At 43.5% G+C, this 23,218-nt stretch overlaps 1 protein-coding gene across 2 annotated transcripts in view; it reads left to right on the forward strand.

Annotated features, from left to right (window-relative positions):
* Positions 1 to 23,218, forward strand: part of LOC126457340 (sodium/hydrogen exchanger 9B2-like) — a 372,728-nt gene that overhangs the window by 316,329 nt on the left and 33,181 nt on the right. For both annotated transcript variants that reach the window (XM_050093554.1, XM_050093556.1), the window contains 3 exons: positions 1,631 to 1,813; positions 16,375 to 16,550; positions 21,086 to 21,192. In XM_050093554.1, the coding sequence (XP_049949511.1) occupies positions 1,631 to 1,813; positions 16,375 to 16,550; positions 21,086 to 21,192 (466 nt within the window). The remainder of the gene's footprint in view (positions 1 to 1,630; positions 1,814 to 16,374; positions 16,551 to 21,085; positions 21,193 to 23,218) is intronic.

Raw genomic sequence — 23,218 nt, forward strand, 5'->3', positions numbered from 1 at the left:
CTTCAATACGATACCACAGTTCATCAAGATTAGTGACTGGCGTATTGTAACGAGCCAGTTGCTCGGCCACCATTGACTAGACGTTTTCAGTTGGTGAGAGGTCTGGAGAATGTGCTGGCCAGGGCAGCAGTCGAACATTTTCTGTATCCAGAAAGGCCCGTACAGGATATGCAACATGCGATCGTGCATTATCCTGCTGAAATGTAGGGTTTCGCAGGGATCGAATGAAGGGTAGAGCTACGGGTCGTAACACATCTGAAATGTAACGTCCACTGTTCAAAGTGCCGTCAATGCGAATAAGAGGTGACAGAGACGTGTAACCAGTTGTACCCCATACCATCACCCCGGGTGATACGCCAGTATGGTGATGACGAATATACGCTTCCAATGTGCGTTCACCGCCATGTCACCAAACACGGATGCGACCATCATGATGCTGTAAACAGAACCTGGATTCATCCGAAAAAATAACGTTTTGCCATTCGTGCACCGCCGGCCGAAGTGGCCGTGCGGTTAAAGGCGCTGCAGTCTGGAACCGCAAGACCGCTACGGTCGCAGGTTCGAATCCTGCCTCGGGCATGGATGTTTGTGATGTCCTTAGGTTAGTTAGGTTTAACTAGTTCTAAGTTCTAGGGGACTAATGACCTCAGCAGTTGAGTCCCATAGTGCTCAGAGCCATTCGTGCACCCAGGTTCGTCGTTGAGTACACCATCGCAGGTGCTCCTGTCTGTGATGCAGCGTCAAGGGTAAACGCAGCCATGGTCTCCGAGCTGATAGTCCATGCTGCTGCTGCTAGTCGAACTGTTCGTGCAGATGGTTGTTGTATTGCAAACGTCCCCTTCTGTTGACTCAGCGATCGAGACGTGGCTGCACGATACGTTACATCCATACGGATAAGATGCCTGTCATCTCGACTGCTAGTGATACGAGGCCGTTGTGATCCAGTACGGCGTTCCGTATTACCCTCCTGAACCCACCGATTGCATATTCTGCTAACAGTCATTGGATTTCGACCAACGCGAGCAGTAACATCGCGATACGATAAACCGCAATCGCGATAGGCTACAATCCGACCGTCGGAAACGTGATGGTACGCATTTCTCCTCCTTACACGAGGCATCACAACAACGTTTCACCAGGCAACGCCGGTCAACTGCTATTTGTGTATGATAAATCGGTTGGAAACTTTCTTCATTTCAGCACGATGTAGGTGTCGCCACTGGCGCCAACCTTGTGTGAATGCTCTGAAAAGCTAATCATTTGCATATCACAGCATCTTCTTCCTGTCGGTTAAATTTCGCGTCTGTAGCACGTCATCTTCGTGGTGTAGCAATTTTAATGGCCAGTAGTGTAATTAGAATCAACAATTTGGAAACTCGTCCTTCAATATGTTTAGATGTGTGTCTTACAAACATGTCAGCCTCTACGATTTTGTCCTCTACAACTCTCTCCAGTACCATGCAGGTTATTCCCTCATGTGTCAAAACATGTCCAATAATGCTAGCCCTTCTCCAATTACAGTTTTATACATATTCCCTTCCTCACCGATTCTGCGAAGAGCCTCGTTCGTTACCTAACTTGTGATTTCTCACCCAGCAAGCCACTGGTAATGAAAGCGTTGTGCCTGCAGACGCATCGCGCTGGTGATCATCCTGATCCGAGCCGGCCTCGACCTGGACCCGGGCGCACTGCGGCGGCTGGCGGTGCACGTGCTCAAGCTGGGGCTGGTGCCGTGGCTGGCAGAGTGCGCAGTCATCACCGTCATGGCGCACTTCCTGCTCGGCATGCCCTGGATCTGGGGTTTCCTGCTGGGGTGAGCAGCCACTCTCTCTTCCGTCAACTTTCAAAGGATATACGTCACTGTGTCAAGGTGAAAAGGTGAAGGTCGCGCGTTCTGGCCTCAGACAGGCCAATCGGGCCTGACCAATCTACATCTACATCCATACTCCGCAAGCCTCCTGACGGTGTGTGGCGGAGGGTACCTTGAGTACCTCTGTCGGTTCTCCCCTCTATTCTAGTCTCGTACTGTTTGTGGAAAGAAAGATTGTCAGTATGCCTCTGTGTGGGCTCTAATCTCTCTGATTTTATCCTCGTGGTCTCTTCGCGAGATATACGTAGGAGGGAGCAATATACTGCTTGACTCTTCGGTGAAGGTATGTTCTCGAAACTTTAACAAAAGCCCGTACCGAGCTACTGAGCATCTCCCCTGCAGTGTCTTCCACTGGAGTTTATGTATCATCTCCGTAACGCTTTCGCGATTACTAAATGATCCTGTAACGAAGCGCGCTGCTCTCCATTGGATCTTCTCTCTCTCTTCTATCAACCCTATCTGGTACGGATCCCACACTGCTGAGCAGTATTCAAGCAGTGGGGGAACAAGCGTACTGTAACCTACTTCCTTTGTTTACGGATTGCATTTCCTTAGGATTCTTCCAGTGAATCTGTCTGGCATCTGCTTTACCGACGATCAACTTTATATGATCATTCCATTTTAAATCACTCCTAATGCGTACTCCCAGATAATTTATGGAATTAACTGCTTGCAGTTGCTGACCTGCTATTTTGTAGCTAAATGATAAGGGATCTATCTTTCTATGTGTTCGCAGCACATTACACTTGTCTACATTGAGATTAAATTGCCATTCCCTGCACCATGCATCAATTAGCTGCAGATCCTCCTGCATTTCAGTACAATTTTCCATTGTTACAACCTCCCGATATACCACAGCATCATCCGCAAAAAGCCTCAGTGAACTTCCGATGTCATCCACAAGGTCATTTATGTATATTGTGAATAGCAACGGTCCTATGACACTCCCCTGCGGCCCACCTGAAATCACTCTTACTTCGGAAGACTTCTCTCCATTGAGAATGACTTGCTGCGTTCTGTTATCTAGGAACTCTTCAATCCAATCACACAATTGGTCTGATAGTCCATATGCTCTTACTTTGTTCATTAAACGACTGTGGGGAACTGTATCGAACGCCCTGCGGAAGTCAAGAAACACGGCATCTACGTGTCAACCCGTGTCTATGGCCCTCGGAGTCTCGTGAACCCAATGGTGTCATTGACTGCGATATGGAGGTCTTATGGTCAGCACACCGCTTTCCCGGTCTTTGTTGGGTTCTTGATCTTGGAACCGCTATAAACCCATTGAGTAGCTCCTCAGATGGCCTCACGAAGCTGAGTGTATCGCGTACCTGTCCTCCCGCCTTTCAGTACCAGGAATCGAACGTGGGTCTCCTGCAATGTGGTTAGCCCACTGACTTTTCAGCTACAGATTCGGTCACACACCACTGTGTACCAGGCCATAATTTATTATCAAACTATTCAGGCACAGTTAACGGGCCGCCTCACCACTAAAAACTGCCGTTGAACAGGTGTGGTCAAACATAAGAGGGCAACCTGCAGTTTCTTACAAGGGAACCTCCCCATCGCACCCCCCTCAGATTTAGTTATAAGTTGGCACAGTGGATAGGCCTTGAAAAACTGAACACAGGTCAATAGAGATAACAGGAAGAAGTTGTGTGGAGCTATGAAAAAAATAAGCAAAATATACAAACTGAATAGTCCATGCGCAAGATATGCAACACATCAGCAGATTGTGGGCTCAGAAGCGCTGTGGTCCCGTGGATAGCGTGAGCAACTGCGGTACGGGATGTCTTTAGTTCAAGTCTTCCCTTGAGTGAAACATTTTTCTTTCTTTATTTTCGCAAAGTTATGATCTGTCCGTTCGTTCATTGACATCTCTGTTCACTGTAATAAGTTTAGTGTCTGTGTTTTGCGACCGCACCGCAAAACCGTGTGATTAGTAGACGAAAGGACGTGCCTCTCCAATGGGAACCGAAAACATTTGACCGCAAGGTCATAGGTCAACCGATTCCTCCACGGGAAAACACGTCTGATATATTCTATACGACACTGGTGAGGTCATGTGCGTCACATGACAGGAATATGTTGTCGACCCACCTAACTTGTACACTTGGGGAATGGGTAAAAAGATTCTTCTACCTTGCCCCATTTAGGTTTTCTTGTGGATGTGATAATCACTCCCAAAAAAGTGATGAAAACATAAGAGATTGTCACATAAACTGCAACAAATGAATGCAACAGTTTCACAGTCGCACAGTTTTCCCTGTGTTCTGTCACAACATATATATGTTTTTAACGTTTTCAAATTTTTCCTTGCGTAGACCGTCAAATCCTGCATATGTCCAAGCAAATCTGAACACGTCTTCGAATTTTGGAGAGCGAAGTTGATTATGTGTGAGTGCCTGAACTTTGATAATTGTCTGAAAATAAAAAATTAAACTTTTCATTCGAGGGAAGGCTTGAACAAAGGACCTCTCGTACCGCAGTTGCTCACGCTAACCACGGGACCACGGCGCTCCTGAGCTCACAATTTCCTGTTATGTTGCATATCTTGCGCATGGACTACTCAGTTTGTACATTTTGCTTATTTTTTTCATAGTTCCACACAACTTCTTCCTGTTTTCTCGATTGATGTGTGCTCAGTTTAAGGCCTATCCACTGTGCCAACTTATAACTAAATCTGAGAGGGGTGCGATGGGGAGGTTCCCTTGTTAGTACCTGCATTTATGTTCAAGCATGCATTTTTCGCATTGCTACCGCACTACCCGTGTATCCTTTCAAACCACTTAACACTAAAAACTCTTCGGTTTACTGCCGAGTGAGTTTGCCGAAATAGCGCTTGGCTTCGATGAGTGTCACTCCGTGTTATCTGCCCAAGAAAGACGAGATCATTTAACAAAGCCTTCACACATGATCCCTATGCGATAGTTGTCTAGGAACGTCTTGCAGACGTTTCTTTCGGTTTTGGATTACTGAGACACACAGTCGCTTCAAGTGGAATGGAGTGTAATGAAATGCGCGCATCCCTCGCGCGTGTTTGGCGGGCATCTAGCCACTGCCCACGTATGTCCAGCAGCAAGTGGGAAGTTGCGACACTTCTTGCTCCGGCTGTCTCTTGCTACACAGATCGCTGCCACGTTATGAAACACAGGGATCTGCGTATTTCTGCAACGCGCTTTTCGTTAGACAATAGTATTACTTCTTGGATTCTGCATGCCCGTTGCAGCAGTGTCATTACGAAAGGTTTCAGATAAATCACTTTAACGTAGGTATACGCAGCGGCAATATATTTAGGGTGCGTGTCGTACTGTTAACAACGAGAACTGATGTTTCGGCCGTCTTTTGTAGAGGTCCTCTTCAGAGCTATGAATCTGCTGTTATGATTGTCACTATGTGGTAAAAGTATCTGGAAATCTGTTAGCTAATGAGGTATGTCCCCACCTTTCGCCATCGTAATGGCTGGAACTCGGCTAGGGGCGCTCAGACACGATATTGATTGTCTGTGGAGAAATGGCAACCAATTATTCCTCAAGAGTCGAAACTAGAGAAGGTAATGGTGTTGGACTCTCGGGTCTGGAGCGAAGTCGCCGTTATACGAGGTACGTTCAATAAGTAATGTAACAAATGCCTCTTTTTTTTTTAAGTACGTCTGTATTATTCAGGATTCCAATACGCCATATTATTCCTCCGGCCGGTGTGGCCGAGCGGTTCTAGGCGCTCCAGTCTGGAACAGCGAGATCGCTACGGTCGCAAGTTCGAATCCTGCCTTGGGCATGGATGTATGTGATGTCCTTAGGTTAGTTAGGTTTAAGTAGTTATAAGTTCTAGGGGACTGATGACCTCAGATGTTTAAGTCCCGTAGTGGTCAGAGCCATTTGAACCCCATATTATTCCCCACTTTCTGGGCTGCAAAACCCTATTTTTGAACACAATCCTCGTTTAATGTGACTGCCTTACATCACCTTACTGGGAGGACCTGTACATCCGAATGGTACTACTTTACTCGCCGACGTCGGAGCCAACGTCTTCCTGAACGAATAACCTCCTCATTATCCACATACTGCTTCCCGCAGAACGCATCCTTCATTGGATCACACAGATGGAAGTAGGGAGGTGCAAGATCCGGCTGTAGGGGTGAGGAAGAATAGTCCAATGAAGTTTTGAGAGTTCCAGTCGGTTGCGCAGATTTGTGTGAGGCCCTGCAATGTATCGGAAATAAAGTTCGTTTGCAGGTTTGTCTCGACGAACACGATAAGTCGTTCCTTTCATTTCTTGAGGATAGTTCAGCTGTGTGCCGCCGGCCGGCACGTGGGAGATCGGACAGGTTGGCGCCACCTTGTTGCCAAGATGACAGACGCCTCGCCTAATGACGCAGCGTGCCTTTTTTTTTCACTGCCATTGGGTCTCCGTAGACATTCTGTAAGCACCTGTGAACATCTGTGAAATTCAATGACAGCTCGCCATTTTGAAGGCTACGTATAGCACCGCCACCTATCGGAACTTCATGAAACCTTAGATGCTAAAGCGGGAATATTCCGCGATGTTCCACAACAAATTCCGCATTTTTTTCAACCGAAATTGCCCAAGAAAAATGTTGCATTCCTTATTGAACGCATTTCGTAACTCATCCCAAAGCTGTTCCGCTGGGTTCAGATTGGGACTTCAGACAGGGCAGATCACTTGAGGAATGTTGCTCACAGATGCCTTATGACAGGGTGCAATGTCATGCTGATGCAGTGAGTCATCGTCTCCGAACTCTTCCTCTGCTGTACACTATATTCAATGCTGTAAAATTTTTTCACAAACTTCTGCATTTAGCGTTTTCCTGGTTGCAATAAAGGGACCACATCCTAACCACGACACACATTGGTTCAAAAAATGGCTCTGAGCACTACGGGACTTAACATCTATGGTCATCAGTCCCCTAGAACTTAGAACTACTCAAACATAACTAACCTAACTACAGCACACAACACCCTGTCATCACGAGGCCGACACACATTCCCATACCGTAGTACCACCTCTGTACTTCTCTGCTAGCACTGGACATGGTGGCAGGCAACGTTCTCGAGGCCTTCACCAAACCCAAACTCTTCCTTCGGATGTTACAGGTTATAGCGTGATCCATCACTCACCTCACTTTGGAGTCATCCACTGTCCGGTGGAGTCTCTTCACACCACTTAAAGTTCACTCAGCATCGACTACAGATTTGTGTCGCTGATGAGTTGATCAACCACTGTACCCAATTGTTTCAAACTTTCTGCACACTGACATTCGGTTAGCTGGAATGCTGGTAGCATTTTGGAATTCACGAGTGATCCTTCTGTTCGTTACATACGATTTAATACAACCACCCTCCGCAATGCACGACGATCCCTAGCCATTAGACGTGAAGGACCACCTGATCTTTATTTAGCTGTGGTTGTTCCTTCGCGTTTCCAGTTCAAAATCGCATCACCAGAAGTCGATTTTGGTGGTGGTAGAGGGGTTGAAATGTTCTGATGGATTTGGTAGTTAAATGACAGCCAATGACTAATCAATGCTGGGAGTCACTGAGACCTTCTGACCACCCCATTCTCCTGTTACTGCTTCTCTACTGACATCACAGTACTCTACGTCACCTTTTATACTAGCGGGTTGGCATCTCGTGACATCTAGTGGCCAATACAACATTACATAGGGGTGTGCGGATACTTTTGAGCTGATAGTGTATACTGACCTACTTCGTTTGTCACGTGACAGATGAAGACACTATTCTGAAACAGCACTGGACAGTGAAGTCAAGAAACCTGAGGAGGAATGGTTGTACAGAAGGCTGTTTTGGCGAAACCAGGTGACCGATTAGCATTCGCATGTACGGTGTGGGAGACAGGGGCAATATAGCAAATCAGCAACAGCTGAACGCCACCTGGATTGTAGGCGGCCGACCTGTCAGTTGTCCTCTAGAAGACCGTACGCTTGCTCAGCAAGCACGGATACAGGAGCGGAAAATAAGGCAGGCTGTTCAGATAACCAAACATCCCAACAGCACGAACAGGTAGGATGGCTACAAACTGCCGATGGCTTTGTTGCTAGCTACCCCAATCTAACAAGCCACATGTGTTCGCCAGCCAGCAGTTCCTCAATATACGGATTCAGCAGCATCAACAATTGACCACTTCCGACGGGTTTCGATGTCTCGCTGATGGAATACGCTGAGCCTGGGTGCAAGGTACCAACTAGCTGTTGCCTGCCGATCACCACCTGGGGTAAGCAGGCAACTACCGTTCCACGGGCACCATTACTCTGGAATAACCAATGACAGGTCAGAATAATGCTGTCAGTTGGTCAATTGTCATGTGACAGCAGAAGTTTGGCAGTAAGGAACTATATCGAATGCCCTTGGAAAGTCAAGGACCACAGTATCTGCCTGGGTGCCTGTATCTACTGCTTTCTCATTACATATAACTTTTGTTGTCACGTGGTATCTACTACTTTGTTAGATACCACGTGACAACCAAAGTTATATATAGTGAGAAATCAGTAGATACAGCCGCCTAGGTGGATACCGTGTTCCTTGACTTCCCAATGGCATTCGATACAGTTCCTTATTGCTGTCTAATGAACAAAATACGAGCATATGGAATATTGGACCGACTGTGTGACTGAAGTCTTTGTAGCAAGAAGAAGACAGCATGTTGTTCTGAACGGAGGGAAGCCTTCAGATGTCAAAGTAACTTCGGGCTTGCCCCCGGGGAGTTTTAAAGGACCATTACTTTTCACGCTATATATAAATAATCTAGCAGGTAACGTCGGAAGTTCCAGGAGGCTTTTTGCTGTTGCTCTTGTGTACAGAGAAGTCGCGATGGTAGAAAATTGTAGCGATATTCAAAAACACCTGTGGAAGGAAGTCAGTCAGGGTTCAAATTTCCGTCGACATGGAGGTGATTAGAGACAACTCTCAGGATCGGATTGTATCAAGGATGGGGAAGGAAATCGGCCGTGCTCGTTCAAAGGAACCATCCCGGCATTTGCCTGGAGCGATTTAGGGAAAGCACGGAAAACCTAAACCTGAATGGCCGGACGAATGCGAAACCAATGTGCTAACCACTGCGCCACCTCGCTTGGTAACACCTGAAGAGGATCGACACTTGATGCAGGGAGTGGTAATTGACCCTCAACATAAACTAATGTAACTACTGACGGAGAGAGACCCCATATTTTATGATCACACAATTGCAGTCCAATCACTGCAAGCAGTTACTTCTATAAGATGCCTAGGAATATGCATACGGAGCTATTTGAAGTGGGACGACCATATAAAATTAATCGCGAGTTAGGCGGATGCCAAACTGAGATTAATTCAAAGAATCTTCAGGAAATGTACTCTATCAAAAAAGGAAGTAGGTTACAAAACACTTGTTAGACCAGTACTTGAATATTGTTTGTCAGTATGGCATTCGAACCAGACTGGTTTGATAGAGGAAATCGATAATATCGAGAGAAGAGCAGCACATTTGGTTACTGGTTCATTTAGCAGCGCGAAAGCGTCACGGAGACGCTCAGTTAGCTGCTGTGACACACATCCAGAGGCGTCCTCACCACGTCATAGTCTACTGCTCAAGCAGAGTGAACCACTACACTGGTCCTCCTCGCGAAGAGACCATAAAGATAAAATTACAGAGACCCGAACCCACACGGAGGTTTACCAGCAATCTTTCTTTCCGAGAACCATACGCGAATAGAAAGGAAAAGGGACGTGACGTTGGTATGCAAGGTGCTTTGCAGAGTATCAATGCAGATGTGTAGATGAACACAATCATCTGTCTTTCTATCGCCTTGAAGACGACCGTTGCAAAAGATGCTTGAAATGTAGCTTTATAGTTGCTTTACTGCTAAAAAAGACGCCGCCTAACACTCAAAAGGATTTTATTCAAATTTATTTTAAAATTTTTATGTACACGATGTAGTACCACTTGCCTAATTTAGAAAGTGAATGAAAGATTAAGACGCTGGTTTCGTATTCGAACTGAGTGGATACCAGTTAGTCATTTTCCTAGATGAAAGTGGGAAACTGACTAAAACGCTCGCTTGGTTGGCCGATGAACCATTCATTCATTAGAAGAGCAGATCGATATCAGATTACCACTCATCTGTCTCATAAGAAGAATGTTGTTGTTGTGGTCTTCAGTCCTGAGACTGGTTTGATGCAACTCTCCATGCTACTCTATCCTGTGCAAGCCTCTTCATCTTCCAGTACCTACTGCAGCCTACATCCTTCTGAATCTGCTTAGTGTACTCGTCTCTTGGTCTCCCTCTACGATTTTTACCCTCCACGGTGCCCTCCAGTGCTAAATTGGTGATCCCTTGATGCCTCAGAACATGTCCTACCAACTGATCCTTCTTCTAGTCAAGATGTTCGTCTTATACCCTCCTTTCAAGACAGTCCATTCCGTTCAACTGCTCTTCAAAGTCCTTTGCTGTTTCTGACAGAATTACAGTGTCATCGGCGAACCTCAAAGTTTTTATTTCTTCTCCATGGATTTTAATACCTACTCCGAACTCTTCCTTTGTTTCCTTTACTGCTTGCTCAATATACAGATTGAATAGCATCGGGGAGAGGCTACAACCCTGTCTCACTCCCTTACCAACCACTGCTTCCCTTTCATGTCCCTCGACTCTTATAACTGCATAAGAAAAATGACGAGTCTTAATGTAGGTGGGCTTCAGTGTTGTACAGTAGTCATTCCAGTTGTTAGGATGAATACCACGTAACTTTGAACATCTTATGCGGCTCTCGCTGCTTCCTGTCGATGATTGCTCCTGCTAATGATCGCTCTTAGCAACCCCGTGGCAGTTTTCTGTTGCTCCTTGCTGCCTATGTTCCTCGTCGTCTGTGTATTGTTGGTGATTCCACAGTGGTACTGTGAGGTAACCTTAGCTGCTCCTCTCCATTTCTTTATGCAGTGTAGATTTAAGTTTGAAACTTTATGGCTGATGAAATCTGTGTGCCGGATCGAGACTCGAAACAGGGAACTTTGTCTTTCGCGGGCAAGTCTTCTACCGACTGAGCTCTCACAGCTTTACTTCTACCAATATGTCTTCTCCTACCTTCCAAACTTTGCAGAGGTTCTCCTGCATACCGTCCGGGACTAGATCTTATGGAAGAAAGATGATGATCTTGCGGCAGTAAAGCTGTGAGGGCAGATCCTGAGTCTTGCTAGGATAGCTCATTCAAAGGGAACTTTCCTGCGAAAGGCAAAGATCATAAGTTCGAGTACCGGCACGGCACAGTTTCAATAGGACAGGAAATATCAAATCAGCACACGCTCTGCTGCAGACTAAAGATTCATTCCAGATGTAGATCCTTCCCGATTCTCGTAACTTGCTCAAGGCCAATGATGGGCTGGTTGCTTCCAAAGGGGAGAACCAATTTCCATCGCCAACCCGGGCCAGCACTTCATCTCTAATGCCCCTTTTACACGAGTGATTTTCGTGTTTCTATCGATTACTCGTGGCATACCGCTGGCATTTTATTCCTGTACTGAGTTTCGCCTGTTTACATGTAAGTCAAAATCGTCCGTGTTGTAAGAGCTGTCTGTTTTGCAGTTTTGTACCTGAACGGTGACTGTGAGATTATAATGGGTCACTCATCTTAAAAGAAGCCAAATATAGTAACAGAATTATGAAACTGGCAAAGACAATAGCGTTTAACGATCAACACAAAATTAATAGATGATGTTCTTGATAAAGGTCTTTGATAAACCTTCCATTCTGCTGAGAAATGAAAGAATAGAAAAGATGTCGTCCAAAAATTTAAAAAGACATCTATTTGTTTCAGAATGTATATTCATACAAACACATTAACATTACTCAGAAGGCAGCAGATAGCAAACTCTTACTTTCTCTCATTTTCTGAGTGCCAAATAACACCTAAAATTACTTCCTCGTTCAATAGATCTGACTTTTCTCTCTCTTCCTACATATTCCCATTTTCCTGTATTCATTAAGTTGTTTTGTTTTGTTGAAGTTGTCTTTGTATTCCACATAGACTGTAGTTTCAATAGTTAAGGCTTGCTTTTAACTGGTACTTGTATTACTGTCCATGTTTAACACCCCTTGTAGTTGTCTCAAATACTATTCATATTTTACTTTGTTCATTTATTTAATGAAAACTGTTACACAGCCACTGCTTTGATTATAATGTTAATGTTAAAATGCAGTACCACCACACTCTTAGACTGTAGGTTCCCTCAAACACCTCCATTTTCCTGCATTTATTTATTTCTGTTTATCTTATTGACATTGCATAATTTCCTTATGTATTCTGTATTTACATTGATAACTGTCTCTTCTTTTAATTTGTTGTGTATCACTCTCCATGTTTCATACCTCCTGATGAAGCCTTGTCTAGTACTAATTTTATTTTTTTTTGTAAGTTTTGTTTATTAATAGAAACTGTTATGTAGGCATGCTATTCCTATTTTGTGCTAAAGGTTTTCCTGTCTACTCCATTGTTATTCATGTACAGTTCAGTTTTTACTTTTTCATTGCAAAGATGTTACGTACTGTATGTTTCTACATCAGTCTACATGTATTACTTCTCTTACAATGTTGTCTGCTAACATTTAACTTCTTTGTTGATTATACTCAGTAAATGTCTGAAGATGGCCTTGTAAGCCAAAAACCGGTTTACAATAAAAGTAATATTGTAGAACAAAAGAAAAATGGTGCTTTTCATTTATTATAATGTTGTTCTACCAAAAACCGACGGAAGATTCTGTTAATATGGCAGTGTAGACCTTTCTTTGTCACATTGTTGTGAAACTTCTAAATCTTTTTGGTTCCTTCGGTGGAAGAAAACAGTCCACACGCTTGCTATGTAGTAGTCGACCACAATATTACTGCACCTGGCAATGGGGACGGTTCTATTGGCGTATTGTAAATCGGCAAAAAATTGGGATTGATAGTAGAAGAAGAACTGAATTGAAAGCATTGACAGTACGACGCGTTTTACTTAGCCACCACTGTAATTATTTACTATAGCATCACCGCGTGTTTCCAATAAAGGGCAAGTAAATGTCATGGTTTCGTAGTAAAGTGTCACATAACAAAATCAAAGGAAATGGTAAAGATCAAGAAGCACAAAATCCATTACTATGGCCTGAGTAACCGTGGCGAGAATGTAAGAGTGTAAATGAAAAATGTGCTATTTTTTTCACAAAATGCGTTTCCAGTGCTATTGTGTTGTCGGTACTCTGTTCCATGTTCATAGACATGAGCCAGCTGCTAAAAGTACCAAACATGTGCTAGTAGATGCGGCATGGTCTTAGGGCAAACTGTGCGTCCCTCTAGAATTCCAAAATTTAATAGGTTTATTATACGATCAAAAGTATCCGGACCCCCTCAAAACATAGATTTTTCATATTAGGTGCATTGTGCTGCCATGTGCTCCATATTAGCCACCTCAGTAGTTATTAGACATCGTGAGAGAACAGAATGGGCCGCTCCGCGGAACTCACGGACTTCGAACGTGGTCAGGTGATTCACTTGTCATACGTCTGTACGTGATATTCCACACTCCTAAACATCCCTAGGTACACTGTTTCCGATGTGATGAAGTGGGAACGTGAAGGGACACGTACAGCACAAAAGCGTACAGGCCGACCTCATCTGTTGACTCACAGAAACCGCCGACAGTTGAAGAGGGTCGTAATGTGTAATAGGCAGACATCTATCCCGACAATCACACATGAATTCCAAACAGCATCAGGATCCACAGCAAGTACTATGACAGTTAGGCGGGAAGTAAGAAAACTTGGATTTCATGGTTGAGCGGCTGCTCATGAGCCACACATCACGCCGGTAAATGCAAAACAACGATGGTGTAAGGAGTGTAAACATTGGCCGATTGAACAGTGGAAAAATGTTGTGTGGAGTGACGAATTACGGTACACAATGTGGTGATCCGATGGCAGGGTGTGGGTATGGCGAATACCCGGTGAACGTCATCTGCCAGCGTGTGTAGTGCCAACAGTAAAATTCGTATACAGTTCTGTTATGGTGTGGTCGTGTTTTTACATGGAGGGGGCTTCCACCCCTTATTGTTTTGCATTGCACTGTGACAGCACAGACCTATATTGATGTTTTAAGCACCTTCTTGCTTCCCACTGTTGAAGAGCAATTCGAGGATGGGGATTGCACCTTTCAACACGATCGAGCACCTGTTCATAATTCACGGCCTGTGACGGAGTGGTTACAAGACAATAACATTCCTGTAATGGACTGGCCTGCACAGAGTCGTGACCTGAATCCTATAGAACACACTAGGGCTGTTTTGGAACGCAGACTTCGTACCAGGTCTCACCGACCGACATTGATACCTCTCCTCAGTGCAGCACTCCGTGAAGAATGGGCTGCCATTCCCCAAGAAACCTTCCAGCACCTGATTGAACGTATGCCTGGGAGAGTGGAAGCTGTCATCAGGGCTAAGGGTGGGCCATTACAATACTGAATTCCAGCATTACCGATGGAGGGCGCCACGAACTTGTACGTCATTTTCAGCCAGGTGTCCGAATACTTTTGATCACATTATGAGAAGTGGTTTGGCTACAGTTCTACTGATTTAAAACCTAATGTTGTATTTCCGTAACTGTATTTTCACAAATAACACATAGCGCCCCAGTATTGATGACACTTTGACTAAAGACTTTCTTCCTGCTATTTCATCGAAAACAAATTTTTAAGACCTTGGCTGTGTACAAAATACAAATTGGTTCCCGCAAAAAAGAAACCAGCGACCAACCACTGTTAATAATGTTATTTGCATAACAAATAGCGCCGTTGTTGATTTCGAGCAGACAGGTTCATTTTCAGACGGCTACGCACGTTTATATTAAATTTTTTGTTGTTTATGTAAAGTACTGGGGAAAAAGCTAACAAGTTATTAACAGTGGCGGGTGGCTGTTTTCTTCTTTGTGGGAATCACCTTGTAAAAATTTTCTTATTCACACTTGGACAAACTTTCCCCGTAGACCACTTACAACGTTGTTAATAAAGCATTTAGTTTGTCATTTGTTGGCATCGGACCTAATCAACAGACGAGTGGAAATAGGAAATATTCCACATGGCAAATATGACTTGTCAGTAGAATGAATAAAACAAAAAAATTGCTCTGAGCAATAAGGGACTTAACAGCTGAGGTCATCAGTCCCCTAGAACTTAGAACTACATAAACCTAACTAACCTAAGGACATCACACACATCCATGCGCGAGGAAGGATTCGAACCTGTCGCGCGGTTCCGGACTGAAGCGCCTAGAACCGCTTGGCCATAGCAGCCGGCCAGCTACAGCTGTCTCAATTCACTTACAGTTCAGATAAGCTCTTTGACTAGGCCAAGGGTCTCCAAACTTATTAGTCCGCGGGCCACATTGACTCCTCCACGAAGTCATAAGGGCCAAGATCCACCTAGTGGGATTAAAGCACCCTAGCACTCCATGATCACCGTAATGTAAGGCCAAAGGAAAGATGAAATCGCAAAAATCTAAGGTTGTGGGAATAGCTAGCACTGAAACGAACTACGATTTTTATTTAATTACGTAATTTTTATTGGTGGACGTACCTGACCGAAATTCTGGCGTATTTTATTCTGGCGAATTTCATTGACAAAAAAGTATGTCACTGCACATTCTGTATGTATTTTACGACATAATCAAAAGAAAGTGAAACCTCGCTTAAGAAGCATCTTCCATAATGATTGATTACTAAGGCTAGTCGCCGAAGTGGCGTCCATTTGAAAGACTTGCACCAGATTCGTGAGTAGAATAAAATGCTCGAATAAGCTTTTGGCGTGAACCTCTTCTCATTTTAAACTACATACAGAACATGAGTTTTTGTACCTCTTTGGTTTTTCCGTTTCTTTTCACAGCTTATTTTTGACCTCAATGTTTGAGCTGCTACTTCAGTTTTACCGACATGATTAATGTAAACCTGCAGGTTGAAGGTAAGTAAGGGCAGGATTTGGCCAACTATCTGTCTGATATGGCTGCATACCATACTTACTCTGATCAGAATTACACAAACTGCTATAGTGTTAGTCTATTAACCGTTTTTTCTTTTTTTTCACTATCGCACGGAGCATGGTCTGTCTGTTTATTGTGGATAGCCACAAGTTTAACCATGACCTTCCGCTTTGTAAAGATAGAGCTCCGACAATGTCGCGGTGTATTGGTCGCGATAGGCCTCGAAACTCAATTGTTGCCAGTATAGGTAGCACCTCAAATACTTGGCGGGCCGGATACCGGGGGTGTCCGGCCAGCTAACGCGAGCCGGTTTGCCGGCCCACGAGGGCCGGTTTCGGCCCGCGGGCCGTAGTTTGGAGACCCCTGGCACTAGGCGATTCGTCTTTGTTGCCCATTCAGAGCCCTAGCGACGTTCTAACACAAGTAGCGGATAGCGAGAGCAGAGCAGCACAGCACAGCGCAGCGTGGTGACGTCGTTGCTGTCTTGTGCTGTGGCAGGTCGGTGGTGGCGGCGGTGTCGCCGGCGGTGATCGTGCCCGGGCTGCTGCGGCTGCGCACCAAGGGCTACGGGGTCAGCAAGGGCATCCCCACCGTCATCATCGCCATCTCCGGCATCGACGACGCCACCTCCGTCGCCGTCTTCGGCGTCGTCCAGAGCATCATGTTCTCCCAGAGTGAGTGCCCCTAAAACTTGCACGCTTGTCACTCGCGGCACCGTAAACCGGGCATACTTTTACCGCCGTGGTTACTTTGACCACTCGGACACTCAAAGTTTTACAGCTATCTGCTGTCTCTGTTAAGTGTTTAGTATACATAGTTTGGTGGTAAAGTTCCATCAGTATACACTCCATGATTCAGTGTAGTGCCGATTTTCCTCCCCGACAGTTTACGAACCTGTTGCGACTTATAATTGTATACGAAAACCTTTTAAAATCAGGTTGTGCAAAATTCATCCATATCATTTTACTGCAAAGCCATTGGTGTCTTCAACTGCATCACGCATGTTACTCGATTAATTCTCGAAACAAACCACTGATTAGTTTCTTCTTCACTTGCATCTACCAGTATGTTAAGATTTCTGAGGTCGTGTGCATGATTTCACTGTTTTGAGACTACTTTGACCACTGGTCATTGTCATCCCAGGAGTACAGATACACGTAGTTTGGAACTAAGGAAAAAAACCATTAGTCATCACTATCTACATCTACATGATTACTCTGCAATTCACATTTAAGTGCTTGGCAGTGGGTTCCTCGAACCACGATCATACTATCCCTCTACCATTCCACCTATGTAGGTTGGGCTCAACAAAATATTTTCGCATTCGGAAGAGAAAGTTGGTGACTAATTTCGTAAATAGATCTCTCCGCGACGAAAAAGTCTTTGCTTTAATGACTTCCATCCCAACTCGCGTATCATATCTGCCACACTCACTCCCCTATTACGTGATAATACAAAACGAGCTACCCTTTTATGCACCCTTTCGATGTCCTCCGTCAGTCCCACCTCGTAAGGATCCCACACCGCGCAGCAATATTCTAACAGAGGACGAACGAGTGTAGTGTGAGCTGTCTCTTTAGTGGACTTGTTGCATCTTTTAAGTGTCCTGCCAATGAAACGCAACCTTTGGCTCGCCTTCCCCACAATGTTATCTATATGGTCTTTTCAACTGAAGTTGTTCGTAATTTTAACACCCGGGTACTTAGTTGAATTGACAGCCTTGAGAATTGTACTATTTATCAAGTAATCGAATTCCAACGGATTTCTTTTGGAACTCATGTGGATCACCTCACACTTTTCGTTATTTAATGTCGACTGCCACCTGCCACACCATACAGCAATCTTTTCTAAATCGCTTTGCAACTGATACTGGTCTTCGGATGACCTTACTAGACGGTAAATTACAGCATCATCTGCGAACAACCTAAGAGAACTGCTCAGATTGTCGCCCAGGTCATTTATATAGATCAGGAACAGCAGAGGTCCCAGGACGCTTCCCTGGGGAACACTTGATATCACTTCAGTTTTACTCGATAATTTGCCGTCTATTACTACGAATTGCGACCTTCCTGGCAGGAAATCACGAATCCAGTCGCACAACTGAGACGATACCCCATAGGCCCGCAGCTTGATTAGAAGTCGCTTGTGAGGAACGGTGTCAAAAGCTTTCCGGAAATCTAGAAATACAGAATCAACTTGAGATCCCCTCTCGATAGCGGCTATTACTTCGTGCGAATAAAGAGCTAGCTGCATTGCACAAGAACGATGTTTTCTGAAACCATGCTGATTATGTATCAATAGATCGTTCCCTTCGAGGTGATTCATAATGTTTGAATACAGTATATGCTCCAAAACCCTACTGCAAACCGACGTCAATGATATAGGTCTGTAGTTCGATGGATTACTCCTACTACCCTTCTTAAACGCTGGTGCGACCTGCGCAATTTTCAAATCTGTAGGTACAGATCGATTGGTGAGCGAGCGGTTGTACATGATCGCTAAGTAGGGAGATATTGTATCAGCGTAATCTGACGAAAACTCATGTAATTGTTAATGTGGCTACAACTAACAAAAACAAATGTCAGTCATATATTGCTCTAAAAACAAGTTATTGTTGCTCAGGCAATGATTCAGTTATAGCACATAATGTCAAATATCTCCGGAAACAAGTAACGAAGTTTGTTCGGTTACAAGAGCCAGATAATGCCTCGATAAATGAAGAACATATAATCTTGGTTCTAACTGCACCGGATGTTTTGAAACTAGGAATTAGGTTTAAAATGGATGAAACTGAAGGTATTGTGCTAAACATCCTAGTACCTTTCATTGTACTTATACTTTTGATGATGAATCACAGAATTTGATTTATGCATCATACTAGGTTTTTTCTTTTATGAGGCTTAATGAAGCACTTAGGAAAACGTTAGACCAATTTATTTATTTCTGGGTGATGAAAGTTGCAATGTATTTTTGAAATATTGACGACAAATAAAATGCTAATTGACAGTTGTGGTGGAAATATAGGCTAGTTAATGTGTCCCAAAATTCATGCGAAATTTCACCACATGCAGTTTTTTTCGATTACTTCCTCTGCATTTAAGGAAATGTAGTGTACTAACGGGCGTGTAATGCTTTCATACAAGTCCCTATGTTTACTACGATAAATATCACAGACGTTAAAAATTCATGACAGTCACATTTGAATCTGAAAATCGGTCAAAAGATGCCCGGTTGACGGTACTTTGCGCAGCAAACAACGTTTCGTATTACACATGTTTAAAAGTGCTGCTGTGTTGGAAACGCTTGCTACAATCAAGTAGAGAAGCGCTCCATATTCCACCAGTGCTTCTATTGTGTCTCATCCTGTGCATGTTAGTACAAATATTTTGCTAAGCTCGTCTCATACAAAAAATTTTGTTATTCGTGCAACCAAAAAGGTTTCACTGTCGCTGTTAGATCCTCATGGATTTTATTTGTATACTGGCTTTTTGCCCGCGTATATACAGTCTGTCACGTACGTATCATATTTCACACATATTTGTACACATTTCATCTGCCTCTGTAGTAAATTTCGTCCCATCGTTTCATTTCAATCCTGAGGAAACTGCCTGGGTAAGACGTACGCAGTGCGTATTCTTGCGCCCCAGTTGACGCATTGAACAACACAAATAAGACACAGAGTGCACTTAATACTTTTAAAGTATGCCCCGTCAACTAAAATAGGAAGAAATACCAAAAGCTGTATTTTGAACATTTTTACATGCCACCCTTCTCTTTCCGATCATAACCTGTAGGACTTGGACCTGCACGGGTAGGGGTGGGGATGAAAACAATGTGGCACACCAGTAATATCAAAAATAGTTTAAATTGATCGAAGTGTTAGTTATGTTTCTGTGTCACAGTTCTTCGATCTCACTCTCAGCCATAGGTTACTAGAACTGTCTTCCTGTCACAGTAGGTTTTCTTTTTTTTCAGGTAACAAGTGATATCTGTGCCAAGTTCGGCATACATTGTTTAAGGCGTTACACAGATATTCTGCTGTGTCTTTGCACCCCCGACACTACCTCACCCCTAGGACTTAAACGTCATTGCGCCAGTCACCAGTGAGCCAAGTGACGACTAAAACTATGGATTCGATTCTGATATCGTTCATTAACGAATATCTTTACACTTCACGATTTTCTACTCCCACTCACACCCCCGGCGGTATGTCAGACTCACATTATCTGTACACAAATAATAAAAATTATATGTATGCAGAGAATCTGGCTGAAATTGCTCCAGATATCCCCGAGTTAATCTTCTGTGTCATTCCCTTTTTCACCTGCACCCCCACCTGTATGCTTCTTTCCAAAACGTAAGTTGTGTATGTATCAAGACTGGTTGAAATAAATCTAGTTGTTCAGTAGGAGATGAACATTTGAACATGCATACATTCGTACATGCATACATTCGTACATGCATACATTCGTACATGCATACATTCGTACATGCATACATTCGTACATGCATACATTCGTACATGTATACATACATAATTCTTTATAATATACTAGCCTCTTTTTCCCACAGTTTCGCTTATCTATGCACCCAGCACACAATTCACACACACCTCCTCCTCCTCCCTTCTCTCTGTCCACAACATCCTCCCCTCCCCTCCCCTCCCCTCTCCTCCCCTCCCCTCCCCTCCCCCCTCACTTAATCTCCTGCCCCCCCTCCCCCTTTGCCCATCTGCACATGTAGCCCATGCAAGGCATATAGATGCTGTCTGCACTAGAACCTGTCGAGCAGGCCAGCATATATGTCAGGGGTTGAAAAAGAAAACTTGGTTTAAATCAATTAAGTAATGACACACACACACACACACACACACACACACACACTGTATATATAAAGGGATACAGACTCGCAACACAGTTGTGTAATAAGAAGTGTGGTCAATATTTGTTATTTAATCATGTAAAGATACAGCACATTGCTTAGCTGCCTGTGTTCTCTTGTTTGTCAAGTTGAAGTCACAATATTTTGTTAGATTGAAACTATGTTCTGGATCTGAATTCAAAACCAGAACCTTACTTTGCAATGCAAATCAGGCATGACTCAGTTCCTGTCCTCAGAAAGCAGAGACCTGAAGCTTTGAGTATGGGTCGTGAGTCACTGCAGAGTGAAAGAGCCAGTCTGGAAACAGTTTGTTAACGTTTGTTCACAGATAGTCTGGCGTATCAGATTGCGCAGGGCCCAGTGTCTGTTTTCGGCGGCATCGGCTTCGGTATCGTCTGGGGAATTCTCGCCAAGTACATCCCCGAGAAAGACGATGTGAGTATGCTATTTGAGTACGGCACTAGAGATAATCCTTGAGAAACCAGTCCTTTTGTGGTCAAATTGTGCTCACTTTCGATTTAGTAATGCAATCAAAAAACTGGTCTTTATAGAAATTCTTTCCTGATTGTTAATCTCCAATATTATACATTTTATTACAAGCGAGATATGCTAGATACAGTATATTAATGTTTTAAATATTATTACTATATACCAGTGTATGCGCCAGTACGCAGCAATAGTGGTGGAAGAAAGGTACAAAATTTTAGTTATACTGCCTGCTGGTTAAATGAATTATTGCCTAAGTATTTATTAAATATTTATATAACAGTGAGCATATATTTAAGGTGGAAATTACAGGATATAGGTGATTGTTTAAAAACTAAAAGGAACCATTTCAGAAAAAATTACTTGTTCACCTTATAGGCAGCACATACATTGAATTTCTTGTCCTAAGTCGTCATGTGTCTTTTCCTGTGGTGTTTCCAAAGATGCACTCCGGCCAACGAAAATAGAATGTTTATGACGTGGATAATTCTGACTTGGTTTTTTTATGAAATAGCATTTTATTACATTAAAAAAATCGTAATTACGTTTCGCTTCCATGCATATTAAGATTTAAGTATGTCTAGACAGTGATTTAGTTAATCTTGGCTTCAGTTTTCGAGCATTTACTGAAAATTCTCATATACACCTTCCCGCATTTCTCTACCAACTTTAGCTACTTCTTGGTTGATTAACTCTTAAGTGTTTTTGGAGCCAAGAGATGTTGCCAAAGCTTGAAATGACCCAGCCTCGTAAAAAGCGATTAACGGCGGCCATAAATAATGGTGCATTGTGCTGGTTTGCATCATTTTGTAGGAAATAGACATTTAAAATGTTGTATATACGCCTATACGCTGTTTTCTCAATTATGCACGCAACAAAGTGCTCCCCAGGTGAACGTAATGCACCATTTTCATCTTAAAAAAATATGATTCAGTAAACCCAAAAACTCAAAGTAATAATACTCTGAATGGTTATTCTTGCAACACTGCTGGAAATTCTGCTAGCTGATCTCCGTAATCAAATAAAAATGATCTGCATCGCTCATGATTAAGGCAAATTCCTTTTCTTTAATGAGCACTTGCAGTCGAATGGCAAAGTAAAATTACGTTTAATCTCGGGCCTTAAGCTGTTCAATAGTACGCATATTTTACCGATGCAAATTTAAATCCTTCCGTACCATTGTGCACACGAATTCACGACTTGACTTTAATTCACTTTGGGCTCCGAATCAGTGCCGGCCTTTCGCTCTCAATGATTTCCGAAGTCGTTATAGTGGCTTCTCATTTACAATACCTCCTGTTTTCAGACTGCAAACGCACCTGACAACCTTATTGTGGCTGGGAACGGTATCTAGGTACTTCAGTCGAAATGAACGTGAAAAGTGACACAGTTGCCTCGACACAATTTGCGCACATACGCAAACAAGTGGTTGTTTATCTTTTACTGCTCCACCTCTACACCGTTATGATTTAGTGAAGCCAATGATTGCTTATTTTCCAAACCCACTTTGCCTACAACCGCACCACATACTTGTTATCCCAGTTTCGTTTCTATAGTGTGTAGAATGGGTCAGGCAAAAAAATTACAATTCATGGGTTGCTAAATGTGAAGCTCCGTAACCACAGAAAGTCACTGGTTCCGACTCGAAAAATGTTATTTAGCGTATAATTCTATGTACCCTGCCGCTACAGCGAGTGCATTACACATCCAAAGCATTTTTATTGACACGTAGTGTCACTAGTATTTCTAACCTCGACAAATCAAGATGCTATGTTCATAGTGCCTTCCCACAGAAACCATACACTTACTCCTGGGCATATATACATGATATTTAAAAATCTTTGCATGAAACTTCCAGAGGTGGTAACTCGCTTCATGGGGAACAACTTTTGTTACAGACAAAAAGTTCGCTGACGCCTCCCTCTCCCTGCTGGGTGTCGTTTTATTGAATTCACCGGCCAGGGATAACGAGATT

This window comes from Schistocerca serialis, chromosome 2 (genome assembly GCF_023864345.2).
Source record: "Schistocerca serialis cubense isolate TAMUIC-IGC-003099 chromosome 2, iqSchSeri2.2, whole genome shotgun sequence".
In the NCBI taxonomy this organism is placed as follows: Eukaryota; Metazoa; Arthropoda; class Insecta; order Orthoptera; family Acrididae; genus Schistocerca; species Schistocerca serialis.